General features: G+C 44.8%; 1 protein-coding gene across 4 annotated transcripts in view; it reads right to left on the minus strand.

Annotated features, from left to right (window-relative positions):
- Positions 1-17,038, minus strand: part of RNF123 (ring finger protein 123) — a 90,170-nt gene that overhangs the window by 39,349 nt on the left and 33,783 nt on the right. For 3 of the 4 annotated variants that reach the window (XM_033140542.1, XM_033140543.1, XM_033140545.1), the window contains 11 exons: positions 16,550-16,633; positions 15,710-15,817; positions 15,064-15,241; positions 13,075-13,149; positions 12,361-12,448; positions 12,002-12,089; positions 11,703-11,787; positions 7,261-7,400; positions 6,818-7,006; positions 4,670-4,745; positions 2,113-2,197 (listed from right to left, as the gene is read on the minus strand). In XM_033140542.1, the coding sequence (XP_032996433.1) occupies positions 2,113-2,197; positions 4,670-4,745; positions 6,818-7,006; positions 7,261-7,400; positions 11,703-11,787; positions 12,002-12,089; positions 12,361-12,448; positions 13,075-13,149; positions 15,064-15,241; positions 15,710-15,817; positions 16,550-16,633 (1,196 nt within the window). The remainder of the gene's footprint in view (positions 1-2,112; positions 2,198-4,669; positions 4,746-6,817; positions 7,007-7,260; positions 7,401-11,702; positions 11,788-12,001; positions 12,090-12,360; positions 12,449-13,074; positions 13,150-15,063; positions 15,242-15,709; positions 15,818-16,549; positions 16,634-17,038) is intronic. The other variant, XM_033140544.1, reaches the window with a different exon arrangement.

A 17,038-nucleotide genomic window follows, 5' to 3' on the forward strand; every position in this document is an offset into this window, starting at 1 on the left:
TCAGCAGCTTGATGTTCCCATTTCCCTCCTCAAGTTGGAAAGGTCAGAAAGTAAAAGATGTCCTTTCCCAAGTGAGGCAGAGGGGTGAGAGGAAGTGCTGAAAGCTGTTTTTAATGCTACTTTAAGATCCACAGTAGACATCAAAAAGAGTGGAATTAAATGCAAAATGTATTTATTGACTGTCTGCATTTGTGAAGTTGTTTACCTCATTCAGATGATTGTATCAAAACTTAATCAGCCAAGATATGAACAAACCTTGTGCCAGCCAAACCACTTTTTCCTGTCTTAGCATGTTGCAATTAACCCCAGAGGTCTTCAATTCCCCATAATTTCTTGCTACGTCTGAACCACGAAACTATGACAATCAGGATCAGAACAACCAGGTTCTTAAACCACCTTCCAACTATGGTTTAATATCCTGGCCTGGTTTTCCCCCATCCTGGTAACCACAGGGCAGGATTCAACTAACGTACCCTGCCTGTTAGGAGACATGATTTTTTTTAGGTTGGAGAGGATGGAAATCAGAAGAGTAGCTACTACCAGTACCTAATTTATAGTGGAAAGGCTACAGTTTTGTTTTTTCCAAAAAAAAAACCACACACAACAGGGTGGGAGAAGAGAATATCAGATGACAAACGAGTGTGAACCCATTGTCCTGAGAGCTGTGGGAGGGACTTGTCCATCACGTCTGTCTAAGTACCATAACAAGGGCAATGAAGGCAAAGCAAGAATGCCATCAGCCACACTGCAGTGGATCTGGAGGGGCATGTCAGCAGCCACCTTCCTTTGGGACTTGGCTTACCGGTATTTTCCACTGTCATACGCTACTGCAGCTAGACATACTCACTGTTTAAAACAACCAAACGCAGCATGCCTTTACAGTTTTATCCGTCTAAATGATCTGCTGCCAGCATTGCTCAGATTAGGAAGGAAATTTGCATATGTAGAAAGAGTATTCTTTTGCTACAGCATGATGTGAGTGGTGCCTATGCATAAAGGTAAAAAGAAATGGACTGCTTTCCTTTGGGCAGGACCATTTCCAGATCTAAATCCCAAAGCTTGTTCTTTCTAGAAACAGAAGAACAAGAAGATGAAGAGAAACATACAGAGATAGGACAAATCTCCCTTTAAAGTTATTGTAAGAATAGAGTAGAACTAAAGATTATCTTGTCCAACTTTCCACACCCTAAGCAGAATCTGCCATGAACCCACACCACACAAGAAACAAGGAACAGAATATAGTGTAGCTTGCATGAGCTACATAGCCGTGTAAGCAGAGAACAGAAGCAAGCAGAGAACAAAAGCAAACAAAGTATCCCACACCAGAATATTTACACCAGAGTGGCCAATCCTCTAGATGTTGTTGGACTCCAACTCCCATCAGCCTCAGCCAACAAGGGCCAGGGATTATGCAAGTTATAGTCCAACAACATCTGGAGGGCACCACGTTGGCTACCTCTTTAAATAATTCAATGGAACGTTTAAATTGACAGGGCGTCCCCCCTTTTTTTCTTTTAAATAGCTCTCAAGTACACTATAGTCACGACAGGGACGCGAGTGGTGCTGTGCGTTAAACCACAGAGCCTAGGGCTTGCTGATCAGAAGATCGGCGGTTCGAATCCCCGCGACGGGGTGAGCTCCCATTGCTCGGTCCCAGCTCCTGCCCACCTAGCAGTTGAAAAGCACGTCAAAGTGCAAGTAGATAAATAGGTACCGCTTCGGTGGGAAGGTAAATGGCGTTTTCGTGCGCTGCTCTGGTTCACCAGAAGCAGCTTAGTCATGCTGGCCACACAACCTGAAAGCTGGCCAATAAAGCGAGATGAGTGCCGCAACCCCAGAGTCGTCCACGATGAGACCTAACAGTCAGGGGGCCCTTTACCTTTACACTATATTTGCAGCACAAAAACATCCAGAGACCAACGTACAGGACAGAAATTATTTGGGGATTTACTATCCTGCAACCAGACTGAGCATATGAAAACAGGGGGCAAAGACAAAGACTGCATCATTACCCTAATACACAATGCTGCCAGGCTGCTCATTTCAGAAAAGTAAACTAGAAGACAAGCAATGAAATCTTCGTCACACGGAGTGGAATTAAGCAGCACTTACCCTTGGAAGTCAGTATCAACAAGCAGCCGGACCAGAATTCCTGTCACAGCCACAAGGATTGGATAGTGATCTACGCTCTCCAGTCCTAAGGAAGAAAGAAGGTATTTCAAATTACTATGAAAGTTAGCTTGTTGACTTCCCTTGAGCACCCCTTTTTATCTTCTTAACTATAGCAGAGGACAAATTAGCATAGCACTGCACTGAGGAACACCACCAGCCTAAGTTTTTAGGAGACCAGGAGGAGATAAACGTTTGTATTAATTCACTTGAAGATTTGTACTAGTACATCCATCAGCTTCATCAGGCCTTTGCTAGAGCACCATAAGCTCAAACGAGTCCTCCTCCACCACCACTCCCGATATGGACAACCCCAGACAAAACAGAATGAACCTCCTTGGCAAACAGGAAACCTTAGAGGTAAGTGACAAACACTAGAGAAAGCACTTGCTCATCTCTGCTAATGCCACTGTCTGGTTTTCTATTAGAAGGGCACTTAAAAGGATTGTGCCAAAAAAAAAAAAAGGAATTGTGCTAAGCCCTTCAGTAGTGGTCCAGTATTCCTCCACCTTCCAGTCAGCATACAATCCCCAAGTCATCCAAACACAGAGTGCTTCTTAAGCACATAACCTTGAAAAGGGCACTTGTGCTCGAGCTAGGATAATGGGGGTATGACTAAAGCAATGCTCAAAATTTTAAGGGAAGCAAAGGGAGGTAAAACAAGCTTGTCCAAATTTAAAATTTAAAATTATGCTGTTCCATAGAAATTCACTCCTTTAATTGTTGTGTTGTGCTGAGGAAGATTATTTCGAAACAGTGTGATTATCCGGATCACTGTCCTGTCCTGCACAGTAACACCTTGGCACCACTCTACATGTATCTACGTGCATCTCAAGACTGATTTATTTATCAACAGACGAATATTGTCTTGCTGGCTATTTAAAGACTTACATTACTTTCAGAAACTTTTGTGTTATGTATCATATTTACAAGAGTGTACATTTTGGTCTCGTATTATGTTATGTTTGTTGCGTTTAACGAATTAGCGCCTTTACTATTTATTGGTCTACGTGTTGCCTTTCATTGTTTGCAAATTTAAAATTAGGCACGCTTCAGAGACAACTTTCTTCAGGATGACAGCTATTCATATGGTCCTTTACTCCACATGCTTACGACCATACCTATTCCAGAATGTTCTTTCTATCACACTACAGTGGTACCTCAGGTTAAGAACTTAATTTGTTCTGGAGGTCTGTTCTTAACCTGAAACTGGTCTTAACCTGAGGTACCACTTTAGCTGTACTTACGTCACACAGATGCCAAATGAATGAATCCATCAAAGAATAGGAAAGTGTAAAAATGTGTGGAAGTGTGCGGATCTTTTTAAGCTCTCTCCATTCACAACCTCAATTTTCAATGAGGGCTGAGCCCTTGTTCCCCAAGAAGGAACACAAGGGTACACTGACTCAGCAATATTCTTTACTTTCTATTACTGATCAGTATGACATACTGGTAGATCTGCAGCAGTGTGTGCCACAGCAGTTATTTGATAATGCTGTGTGGAGGAAAAGGTCCATGCTCTGTGGGCGGGGAGGGGAGGGGAGGGGGGGACAGGCAGACAGTGCACAAACCGCTAACACATGCTGTCCTTTTCTCATCATAAGACACCAGAATAACCAGCCAAAATGAAGGGCTAAAGATAATGGAGCTATAGCGTAAGTGGAATCGAGTCAGCAATTTTGCAGTTAAATGCAGCCGCTGCTCATTCACTGGTATCACTCTCTGACAGCTTTTAGTGCAGAAGCAGGACATCTTGCCTCCCTAAAGATTACTTTGCAATTTAACAAGCTCTGTACAAGAATGGATTCCTTCACCCTGAGTAGGTGGGCACACAGCCATCACTTAATGACTGCTTACTGTTTAGAGCCAAAAGATCCCATTTCCCATCGTTGCAGGTTTTATGCATTTCTGTAAGCAACGAAGGCCAAGACCACACGGGGCTTCCTTTTGGGATTGGATGCCATCTTTCATTCTCATGTGTGCTCTGCTGGGCTCCTGCCTATCTGAAGAGTGGGTGGGAGGGAGCAGTGGCATCAGTGGAAGTTGCACTGACACCATAATCAGAGATAAAAGGTCAGCACAGAATTCTTCCCACAGATATTTCCTATCTTGTTGTTCAAAGGACTGGGAGTGGGTGAAGCTCCTGTGCAGACACAATGAATGCCCACAACCACTGGAAACATTCATGTGAGTTTGTAGGAGGAGAGAGGAATATTTCCCAGGAATGAAGGGAGAATTTAGAACACGTAAGAATGTAGGAAGCTGCCTCACACCAGGTCAGAGTTTTTGTCTTTCTTACCTATCTTTGCCTACTCTTTATAGTGGCAGTGGCTCTGCAAGGTCTCAGACAGCTTTGCCATCACCTTTGAGCTCCTTTGAATTAGAGCTGCCAGGGGCTGAACCTGGAACCTTCTGCATGCAAAGCGCATCCTCTACTACTGGGCTATGGTCCCTCTCCCAAAGCAGGAATGACTGCAAGGTGGCTGGGAAGGAAGCTCACCTGGCAGACGAAGATTGACCACTCTGTCAAACAAGTTCCGCTCAGCTGTCACACGATTCAGCACCTGATTTAGCAGCTGTGGGGAAGGAAGAAGAGATGGCAGAATGATTAAAGCAGAAGATGGGAGTTCTCTCTCTGTACACTTGCAGAGATGCACATATGCTACTCCTGATACTTTCCAGACTGATCATCAGGGTTTAGACAACTCAGTTCCCTCGGATTCAGAAATCTCTATACAACAGCAGGCACAATATTGGGCACTGCACTGTAATAAGGTGTACTGGATTACAGAAAGGGGCCTTGAGGGTAGTTCCTTCCTTAATGCCTTGGAACTATCTGCCTTTCAGACCTACAATAGCAGAGGATGGTCTTCAAAGAACATATATTTTACAGCAAATGGTGAGATACTAGATGGATGCATGATAACGCTCTGTGTGGCGCTAGATTTCATGGCATGGAGGATACCCATCAGCAGGGCTGCTAAGAAAAGAAATATGACAGGCCTCTCTGTGAACCATGAGAGTGACAGCAGACCTGAGCCTTCAGCAATAACAGACTGAAAATGTGGGTCGGGTTGCATCAGCTCACATCTCAGGCTGTGGACACTTTCACTGAAAAAACTCTTAGAAGGCAAAACAGCTCTTAATTCCATGGATGGATGGGGTCTCTTTCTAATAAGCCAAATTTCCACATGCATACAGTGGAACCTTAACACAAAGGTACATGCAAGGTTGTGCAGAGATATTTGATTTAAAGAAGTTGGGCAAAAATGAGGAAATAGCCAGGAGTGAGTCATCATTCCAGAGAGCAAGCTGATGCTTCAACTAGAATGTGGCAGAATTCTGAAAGTGGCACCCAAAGAACATTTGGCACATTGTTTTCCCCTCCAGGAATAAGTACTGCACTGTTTTAAGAAACAATTCATAAAAGCTTTTTAAAGAGTTCATTTCAAAATTAAAACCTGACATTTTTGTTCAACCTATTTTCAAACACTGAACTGTAGTTGGTTGTGTGAACAGATGTGCCCAGAACAAATATGAGTGGTTTGGTCACTTCATCTGCATGTAACTGCTTATAGGTGGTTCTGGTGTGCCGCAAGCCTGTCTGCATGGCCAGTCATCGCATGACAATTCAAACTTGGTTTCCAGATGGATCTGCTACATGCAAGCAAGTCCTAAGTGACATGCACACCTTGCCCTCCCATCTTTAAGCACCAGTGTCTACATCTATAAGTTTCATGTTCTCCATTGTTACCTAATGGCTGTAAGATTTAGCAGCTTCACCCAAGTGGCAATGTAATCTTGCCAGGACATCTGCTCATCGACTGTCTGGTCATATGGTGTTCGGGTTGACAATGGACAATGGACAATGGAAATGGAACATGCAAGGCTATCTGTCCGGGCCTTTGGAACCTGATAATGTTGATGCTGGTTGGTGTTTCGGCTTTGTGTTTCTGCCCAGAGTGGCTGGAGAAACTCAGCCAGATGCGTGGGGTATAAATAAATTATGATGATGATGATGTTATTTTTCCATAATGAACTTATGAGTTTATTCTGTTTTGTTTTATATTAATATTACATTGTAAGCTGTGCTGACAGCCACCTTGTGCTCCAATCTGGAACAAAGCTGGAGGGGGATATGAAAACATAGAAATAAATGAATTAATGAATTATTCTGTCTGTACTGGATGGGTCTGATGCATGGATAATGAAAATATCTGAGTATGAACTGATGCTTGACAGAAAAGGTGATTTACTTTAAAAAAAAAAATAATAGGTGGCATTAAGGCATTTGAAAAAGGAAGCAAGGGCTGAAGCCCAGAGAAGGACATTCCTAGGAATTATCATTCGGAAGGGGTTGGCTTATCCTTCCACTTCTTGAAATGTATGGCCGTCTTTACTCTGGAGACCTTCATCTTGCTTCACACACGCACACACATAAACTCTGAATAATCACTAACAGAGTAAGACAGGAGTGCAGTTGGTATAAGTTAGCCCCTAAACTTGCTGGTGACACATTCTTTTAGAAGAATATAGTTCACACAGGAAACTGTGACTGTGCCAAATGACAGCACCCACACCCTCAGCTAAAAACCTTTGCCCCTTGCCATGTACCCAACCTAATGTTTTCCTGCCCAGAAGTAAGTACCTGTGCAAGTCTCCTGAGTAATAGCTCTGATGAGGGGCGACTCCAGTCCAGGAAGATCTCAGGAGCCAGCGTGACTGTCATTTCCAAGACCCTGAGCAGGCTCACTGACAGGTCAAAGCACGTTGCACACACCTTCAACTGGCGACTGTCTACAAAGTTTCTTTCCAGGCGCTCTGCAGCTTGCTGGATCTGCCCAAGCAAAAGAGATGCAGCTTAATGTAAGAACTGGAAGGGGAAGAAGCTGTTCTCTTCACACCTGCCCCTACCGCCCCCCCCCCATTTCCAGTTCATGCACAAGTTAGCTCAATCCCAGCATCCCACAAGAACTGTGCTGCAAACTGCTAGGAAGGACTTTAAGGAAAGGACTTTTGTTTTTATCCTCCAGCATGACAGGCAGAGGCTTACTCCTTCAATCAGATTTATTCTGGATCCAAAACTCTCACCTCCTGAATCATGCCAATGAACTCTGAGAAGGCCCAGTTCAGCTGGTTAAGCACACTGTTGAGGAAACTGGGCGCCATTTCACGGTCACTCCGCAGCAGGTCCGCCATGTGTCGCTGCAGCAGGGTGGAGGGACAAGGCTCTGGAATGAAACAACAGCGGCTTCTTAAGAGGCCACACTACCGGAAGGTGCTGGGCAGCTGCTGCCCAAGCCCAGGCTGCTTCACTGCCATCGTGTGGAAATGGGGAACAGTTTATAAGCACTTTTCATTCTGCACAAGTATGTGCCCCTTTCACTGCATCCAGCGTCGTTTTGTCTCTCAAAAATCACAAGGAATTCTTGGAGCCTCCTCCCAGCGGAGGCCCTCTTTACAATAAGTAGAGGCGGCAGCTGCCCTCCAAGGCCAGCTCTCACACATGGACTATTCTGAGCCTGTCCCATCTCCAAGGCCCGGAGCTCTTTGCCATAATGCCGGCCTGAATTAGCTGGGATGTGGTCATGCACATTTGCTGTCTCTCTGCAAGCAAGAAGCTGTGCCCTGCAGCTGAGCTCAAGCCAAGCATCCCTCCTGCTCATCTCCACAATGCCCTAGGTCACCTCAGCGCTAATCTGTCCTGAAAGCAGCATCACAGCAGCTCCCCAGCAGGGAATCGGCACCCAAGACAGACAGTCCCATTCCTCTCTGCCAGCATGGCACATGTTCACACTTGTTTGCCCACTTCCGATCAGGGCGAGAAATATAAAGGGGAGGGGGAATTAAACCCAACTCTTTTCCAATCTGCCCATGGAACCCAAAAGCAAGCCTGAAACAGGGGTGGATTTTAATTTTGTGTGTGTTAGTTACAGGGACTCTGTTAGCTCTCATTAATAAGTCCTCCTCAGCAGAGTCTAAAAGGAGGGTCATTTGTTTCCCCACTTCCCTTAGACACAGGTGCTAAGGTAAAACTTTTCACAATGGAACTATAACCCAGCAGCAGATGTTACTGACATCACTAGGATGCAGCAGTGAGAAAAGAAATCTGAGTTACACTGATGGCACCCCACCCAAGAAGCACACTTTACATCACTTTTCCCTCCTTGAATTCTTAAAAACATGTTCAAAAGTGCTCAGGAGAATGGCTCGACACACATGCACCTTTGGAACATGCTAGTGATCAGATGTAAACCAGGAGAAAGTTGTCGGGCAGAGCTTCAGATTGGCACAACCAGCCTCCCTGACAAATGAGAGTCCCAAAGTGACACACATATGAGAACACTGCTTGCTTTCAAGAGAATGCAGCTGAAAGGCTCACAACTGTGAGAATGAGCTTTAAGAGCTCTTCTAGCCAACCTCAACAGCAGTACCTATAACTCAAGGCTCGAAAAACTAGCCAGTAGAGGACTAAGCTACCCTGTTTCTCCTAAAATAAGACATGGCCATAAAATAAGCCATAGCAGGATTTCTATGCATTTGCGAAATATAAGCCGTTCCCCAAAAATAAGCCATGCCCCGAAAATAAGCCATAGTGATGCGGCACCTCCCATTAAAACAGCCTGGAGAGGCGTGGCTATGCAGCGTACCGATGCAACGTGGTTAAAATAAGACATCCCCTGAAAATAAGCCATACTGTGTTTTGTTGAGCGAAAAAAAAATATAAGACGGTGTCTTATTTTAGGAGAAACACGGTAGAAGGATGTATGTTCTCCTCTCTTAGGAGCCAGCCAGTCCCATCATCGCTTTAGTAACAAAAGTTACTAAAGGGGGCCCTAGACAGGAAATGAGCATGAGTTGTCCCTTAATAAACTGAGGCTGGAGAGCAGAAGCTGACTGATCACTGGTGTGCCCCTAAAATGGCCATCAACATTAGGCAAGCATAGCAGTAACTCAGGCACAAAAGGCAAGGGATTGTAACAGGACAGGCAGAGAGGTGAGCTGACTTTCACATTCAGAAATTCCACCCCAAGTAATGGCCAGAGCACACCTGATATGTCTTCCATTGTCTGTGTTCCAATCTCTCCCTGCAGCATCACAAAACCCGGGGGGGGGGACCTCAGCCCCTTTAGGGCAGTGTCCCAAGGACAGCTGGTAAATAGGCTCCTTTCAATTAACTTGGTATTAATTATTCATTCAAGTACACCTCAAAATAGCAGAAAGCATGATCACTAGCCAAAGGATCCTGTGCCCTGTCTTAGACCTTTCGGAGCCACATGGAGGAAATCACTGGCAGACAGCAATGACCCTGCCGACACCTAGAAAAGTGAACCCAATTGCATAGGTGTCCCAAGGTCATTCAATGACCGCACCCCAAGGGATGGAGTTTCATGACAGCCTCAGCAAAAACAGCCAGCTTATTAGCCTGCAGAACTGGGCCAGAACTGGAGCTAGCAGTTTCAGGGAAGCTGTATCTGCTCAACCTTTCTGTTCCCTGTTGTGTCCATCTTTTCAGAAGGAGAAGTGTAAAAAAGAAAAAGAAAAAGTGGAATGGAGAAGAATAAAGAGGAAAAGGACAGTTGACACCACAGCCACAAGGGGAAACTGCTATGGAGAGCACATTAACAGCACCTACACATATTTGCTATGCACTCGTAATATTCCCTCCAAACTAAAAGGAGATGCATACTTAACCACCCACCCTGAGGCACATTGACTGGTCACCATGACAAACATTTGGATGGCTCTTAGGACCATCACTTGGTGCAGCCAGACTCATCCCGCTTTATCTTTCTACCCTATTGTTTCCAAAGGACCGGCTTGTGCACCAAGGGTGGGAGGGGAAGAGGCTCTACTAGAGGGCTATAAAACTATGTCACCACCATACAAAGGGAAGACAACAGAAAACTTACTCTGGAAACTAGCAACAGAGAGATCTCCTGGGCCCCCAAAAAAGCAGAAAAGAAAAAAGCAAAACAAAACAAAGAGAGAAAAATTAAAGATAGATGCAAATTTTCTTAGAAGGGTCAAGCAGGTGTTACTACTGCCACCTTCTGCTGGGCTATGACCTTAGTCATTCTGTCCCGGCATTATATGCTCTCTCAGAGAAAGAGTGCAAGACCAACTCATAACTTGCCATCCACTCAGCAACACAGATGCCATCATTCTCTTCACTAGATCAATAACTACATGAGGAGAAGCCAAAGCTCCCTCTACAGCTTGTAACTGGAGTCTCTCAGAGATCCTTGCCATGCTGGATATAAAGCCATTCTGAGTACTGTGGTAACACTGGGAGACCAGCCTGATTACTAAACCATGGCTGCCATAAGTGAGTGGCAAATGCCTCAGAACAAAGTAGGACCCTAACATTCACAGAAGAGGACCAGCCCATATTGGCAATCCATTGCTGAAGGCATGGCAGATTTACATATGCCAGAAGCCAGAGCTGCAAGAGAAGCAGTGCCTGCTGGATCCAATGTACAGCCAATGCCGATCAACTTGATTTCCTTAGAAAAATCCTTTTTACTCCTTAAAATTATAACCCGGTGTCAGAGGCGGAGGAAGCCGCTTCGTCACCCGGGGTGGCAAACCCGGGGGCCCAATGGTGGCGCGCGCTGCTCCACGGCGCGCATGCGCCATGTAGCTACATACGACGCAGCGACGCACGTGCCGTGCGTTGTACGCGACGCACGCGTCATGTGTACCACGCACAGCGCGTGCCCTGCTGTGTACGGCGCACAGTGCATGCGTGCTGTGCTGCTCCATAGGAGCGCCAGCGGGCAGGCCACAGAGCGGAGTGGCCTCGTTGCTCGCAGGCCGCCAAGCAGGTTTGCGAGCAGGCTGCGAGCAAGGCTGCCTCGCTCCGCGGCTTGCTCGGGGCCTGCCGGCAGGGCTCAGATTGGGTGGGGTGGGGGTGCGCCGAGTGTCACCCCCCCTCCCCTGGAACACGGGGCACTCCGCCCCCATCGCCCCCACCTTGCTACGCCACTACCCGGTATGCCTTTGGGGATCCTTTCACACTTTGCCAACTCATGCCTGCTCTGGCCATATGCTGCTAAAATGTTTTGTCTCCTATAAATATACACCAGAGCTTTCTTGGTCATCACCTGGTGAAAACAACCAGGGTGATCACAATTATATGGAGGTGAGTTTTTTTTTTAAAAAAAATTAAGGTTTTGCACTCAAAAATAGAAGAGAGCTGGGTCAGGAAGTTGATAAGAAACTTTTCACCCTGAGTTTGCCACACACAGTTAAGTTAGGGACAGAGACAACTTATTTATGTTACATGGCATCAGGAGTCCTCTAGCTCCCAGACATGCTGGGTCCCAGCAGTTACACAGACAGCATCCACTGCTGCCGATTATTGTGCCAACAGACAGCAGCAGTGTGGGGGCACCACACAACAGGATCCTGCCTTTCTGGTACCAGAGTCAACAGCTAACCAGATTAGGATAAGCTCAGTTACAGGACTGCATTTACCCACAAGCTGTAATGGCAAAGCAACACATCTCCACTCCCTATCCCCCACTCACTCTGCAAGCTGGGGAGATTGGCATCTTCTGGCTTGGTTTTCAGGAGATGAGGAAGCCGTGTGTACCTGTATCCAAATCCACAGCCCTACAGGAGAGGGGGGGAAGGGAGAAATGTCTGCTTAGAAGACCTCGCGTTATCTCCCAACAAGGAACATGGAGACCCTCTTGCCAGAAGCAGGTAACGAAGTTCAAACAAGAAGTTACGGGAAAGTTCAAACAGAGGGGAAACCACTGGTTTTATAAAACTACAAGCTGGAAATTCTGAACAAAATGTGAAGGCAGAGGGTATCTGTTCTTACTCGCCACAGTCGTACAAGGATCCAGTTGGTCTGGGCCCAGGGTCTTTGCTCATAGGGGGCCAGCAGGTTCTTCATCATGGATATTCGCCTGCCAGTGTAAAACAAACAAGTCAGCCAACCACCATGAAAACTGCACCAAGGTTAAAAAGTAGGGGTTTGGGAAGGATTCAATGCAAGATGTTTAATTTACTTGAGAGAAAAGAATCAGAAGTGCGATGTGAGGAAACAAGGGGAGCAGCAGCTTCCACACAAAAGGGATTATAAGTATAGGAATCATGCCTGGTTCAGAGAAGAAGAGAGAGATAATCCTCTTCCAGGACATATATTATTTTTCAGGAATGGTGGAACCAAGAACTTACTGCAGTTCTGGAATCCTCTCTACAGCACGGAGTGAGTGTGGATAGCAAACATAGCTGGCCAATGCCTGCATTAGGGAGTCTCTGATGTCTGAATATGGAAACAAGACAGAATGTAAGTGGAGTAGGGATAATAGGGACATAGATTGCCAGAAAAATACTTCAGATATTGTGGTGCTATTGCATATTTCGGGTTGCCATACGTCTGGGATTTCCTGGACATATTCGGAATACTGCAGTGGGCAGTAGTGTCTGGGCGGAAATCAGAAAAATGTGCAGTAAAATTCGGACGTATGGCAACCCATGTCAGTAGTGCCATTGTTGCTGATTTTCCATGAATATAGCTCAAATACAGCATTTTTTTGTGATTTTGCAAATAAAAAAGAAAAAGAAAATCTCAACAAATTTTCTGTCTGGATTTTCACTGTGTGAAAAATGGCAAGCCTAGCTTACTACAGTTACAGGACTAGTAAGCAGGACAGGATATAAAGTCAAATGTCAAACCCCAAAATAATAGTTCTGCAATGATCTGAGGTGTTAAAAACATTAGAAACAGACACCCTTACTATTCAAGAAGTATCAAATAGAAATAAAATAAAAAATCAGCAAGCATGAGCTTAATTTTCTTTCCACCAATCACATATGCATGTGCACATGCATGCACACACATAACACCTACAGCCCAGCATGACCTTTGAAAAACAGGAGCTGCCTTACCAGTTCCCACAATCCTTGAGTCAGCAAAGTGCTTGGCTAAAATGGCAGCGAGGTGAGTCAAAGTCTCTTCGTAGCCTGAAAAGAAAAAGTTCAGAATATCAGGATGCAGGGGGGAAAAACCCAGAGCTATAGGATATAGCAGCTGCAGCAGAATGAATTTCTAGAATGAGCTTTCAGATTTACAGAGAGAAAACACGGTGGGCTACCACTTGTCTGAGTTTCTAGCAGGCAAGTCAGGAATCCAGCTTAAAAGTTTAAGAGAATGATGGCAGGAAGTCCGCACAGCAGCATTTGGTGTTGCCAACTTTACCTTACCACTTAATCAGAAGCATCGGAAGTAGGTGGGCATGTCCTTAGAAGTTATTTTACACACCTAGTCAGAAAGCAGCCATGCAGTCTGGGGACTGGGTTCATCCCCTTATCTAGTACATATAGGCTTTCTGAGACATGCAGATAATCAATACAGGAGTAGCAGTTGTTGAATCTGATGAAATTAGCCTGGACACTTGCCTACAGTAGCCCCTTTGTATTAGGACTAATGCCCACATATCACAGCTAAAGGAGGAATACCGAACTGTGTTATGGAGCAGCTTTGGGGTAGACAGAAGAATTCAGATTGGGAAAATTGTAGATGGGGATTAAAAACCTATTCCCCAGTGCTGCAGCTCTGATCTAAAATCCACCATCAGCTTTTGACATTTGAAAAAAAAGTGGATGATTCAATCATAGGATCTCCTGATGTCATATCTGGTTTCATCCCCAAAATGAAAGAGATTGTGGCTCTCAGAGTAGCATCTACAGAGAAATGCAGTATGCTGAAATACAGTGCTTCACTTCCAAAAAGCTTGCAGCCAAAAAGAAGGGCTCTTGGCAGAGGAATTACAGACGGAGGAGTTTGGAATAACTATGAAATAAGAAAACAGATCTTCCAAACCAGTTTTTATAATTACATCTCCAGGGCCAGATTGCACAACACCTGCTCTGACACAACGACAGTATTTTCTCACCCTTCACAGTACTTCAAAAAGGAGGAAATGTATTTTGCATATATTTCCAAAACAACGTAACTGCAGGCTGAGGGCAGAAAACACAACACAATCCAAAATCAGGGACAGCAAACAAGCATGACCACTGGGATTTGAGGAGGCCAAAAAAGAAGGTGTAAGCAGGAAGGCTTGATTTGCATGCTTTGCTTGAGCAGTCCTTAATAGTCAATATGATGCAGTTGTTTAACATAGTTAAGCCATGAAGTTGCATAGTAAGAATGGCGATTTCCTACTTGTTTTGCTACTCTTGCCCTGCAAAATTGCTAAATGACTTTTAATGAAATTCTAAAAGCTGTACACAAAGGTCCTTTATGACCGCAACTCTTCAAAAAGGGGATCAGTATAACTACCAGGAGCTGCAGTGTTTCAGGGCAACATCACTCAGATAATGCATAAATACTATAAAGTTATTAGGCGTAAGGATAGACAGTCAAGCTTAATAGCATTTAATCAACTTCAGGATCCAGGGGCAAACAATGCTGCTTTAGCTTGCACTAGGCATTATTAAGATGAGAAACCCGGGAACCCAGACTGTAGTTTTGTGTGTGTGAAGGGCAGGACAATTGTGTGAGCTAGTTAAACAGCATCTAATGTGATTAGAAAGTTGAGTACCACTCAAGAGAATCCCTAATTTTTACTCAACAGTAGACCAACTGAAGTAATGAACATGACTAAGTTAGGTCTATAATTTCAATGAGTCTTCTCTGAGTAAAGCTTGGTTGAATACTACCCCCCAACACAGCCAGCACATTTTCAAAACACACCTTTACAACCACTAGGGCACATTAAGCTAAGGTTCTTTGCAACCCAAATTCTGTGCAACATATAACATCCTGTGTAGAGTTCTTATCCCTTTTCTCTTGCACATTGAATTCTATACGCAAAATTACAGATGGTCCTGCTCAGAGGCCCTCTCCAGTTCCCTCCTTCTCCTCCTCCTCACCTGGAAGCTCTTCCATGCTGTTGACAGGACTGAAGTAGTTCTTGAGAGCACTGTAGCTATTCATAGCCACACTCAGATAAAATTCTGGCATAAAAGCAAAGAGCGAACCAATCCTGTCTCCATGCTCAATAGTGCGGATGCATACCCGTAGCAGCCAGTATATATCTTGCATCTTCTCCTGAAAAGGAGCAATTCCTAGTCAGTTTGTATCTCAAGTGGCAGGAAATAATATACCTAAGTGCAGGGGCAGGGAACCTGTGGTCCAGCAGATGTTGTTGGACTCCAATGCCCATCAGCCTCAGGCAGTATGGCTAACCATCAGGGATGAGGCAAGTTGTAGTTCAGCAACATTTGGGGGGCCACAGGTTCCCCACACCCAGATCAGAGTAAATGCTACTGAGGAAATAAAAAAAAGGAGGTCAACAATTTTGTGCAATAGCAGGAAAAATGCAGATGAATTTACTGCTAAAACACAAGATTTTTCTGTAATAAAAATGAACTTTACCAGGATATATTAACAGAAGCACAACATACAAGAAGAAATGGTACAGCTTCATTCAGCATTGGCCAGGCCAGAACTGGACTTTATGGCCCAAGCTTAGGTGAGGCACCCCACTGATATTATGTGTACTACTTTCCTTCTCACCTTTGAATAAATGGTAACGTTGATCCAAGCAAGTCGGCGACTCAGGTGATTAAGTTTCTCTGAGAAAACCTTCTGACTCTTCACCAGTTCATCATGGATGTCTCTTCTCTGAAATGGACACAGAGGTGGGGGATGAAGAGCAATGGTGCATATGTTTTCCTGCTTCCAGAAGCATGTATACAGCAAGCCCAGTACTTCACAAAAGCCTTACCACAATCGCAGGATGTTCTTTTAATGTTGAGGAAAAGCATGAGCTGCCATGGTCAGCTTCCCAAGGGGGTCATCCTTACAGAGATCGGGTATACCATGGAGCCCCAGGCACACTTTGGCTAGCTATAGTACACACAACTTTTCACACCTAACAATATCCAAGGAATCTTAACAGGAGGCAGTCTTGACACCAATTCCACATTAGACACACCACCACAGAAGCTGAGAATCTATTCCAGTGGTAACTTCATTTAACAACTGCTCACACATAAACAGTGTAACACAGGAGACAAGAACTGGTGCAAGTTGATGACTCCCATTCCAAAAAGATAAAAACCATGTTTTGATGGAAAGGGAGCCATGATCATGCAAGAGTGTGTGGCTCTGACGTTGACTTTAACACTCAAGGCGTTGTTGCTGTTTTAATCATTAACCACACAAAACAACCATCCTATTTTAGCTAAATGGAGAATTAGCCACCATTACTTCTCAGTCTGCCTTCAGAAAATCAGTGAGAGCAATAGAGTGCTGCTCAGCACCTGAATGATTCTCAAGAAAGAGAACAGCTTGCAGGCAATATAGGCCTAATTTAAGGGAGAGTGAATGTAACTATCCCCGTGTTATTCTTACCCTCTTTGGGCATCGGCTAATCTTTTCTTCAGTGTCTTTCAGTGCCATAGCATACTCATTCACATCATCGGAAACACCTACCATCTAAAACACAAATAAGGGTCAGTAGTACCAGCTAGAGCTTTTCTGTACAGGTTATAGCACATATTGGATTATTTTCCAAACACTTAACTTATGGCAGCATCAATACATTACAGGGCCCAACCGCACAATGAGCCCCTCCCACCAGTTGCTTTCCTGAAGACAGATTTTCAGCTGACAGCCTATAGCAGAACTACATAAGACAGACCCACACCTCTGAAGGTTGGAGATTGCCAAACGACAGTAAAGCAGAAGGCAGGACAATTTCCAACAGAAAATTGGCAACTCTTGTTCTGTCAGCCGCTATCCCTGCTGGAGCTCTTCTCCCTCAAGGCTATTCCCTTGCAGCTAGCTTCAATGCTGATCACAGATCCCTGCTTTGGGACGGGGGAAAGAAGCAGCTGCAAG

The sequence above is a fragment of the Lacerta agilis genome, chromosome 2 (assembly GCF_009819535.1).
Source record: "Lacerta agilis isolate rLacAgi1 chromosome 2, rLacAgi1.pri, whole genome shotgun sequence".
NCBI lineage: Eukaryota > Metazoa > Chordata > Lepidosauria > Squamata > Lacertidae > Lacerta > Lacerta agilis.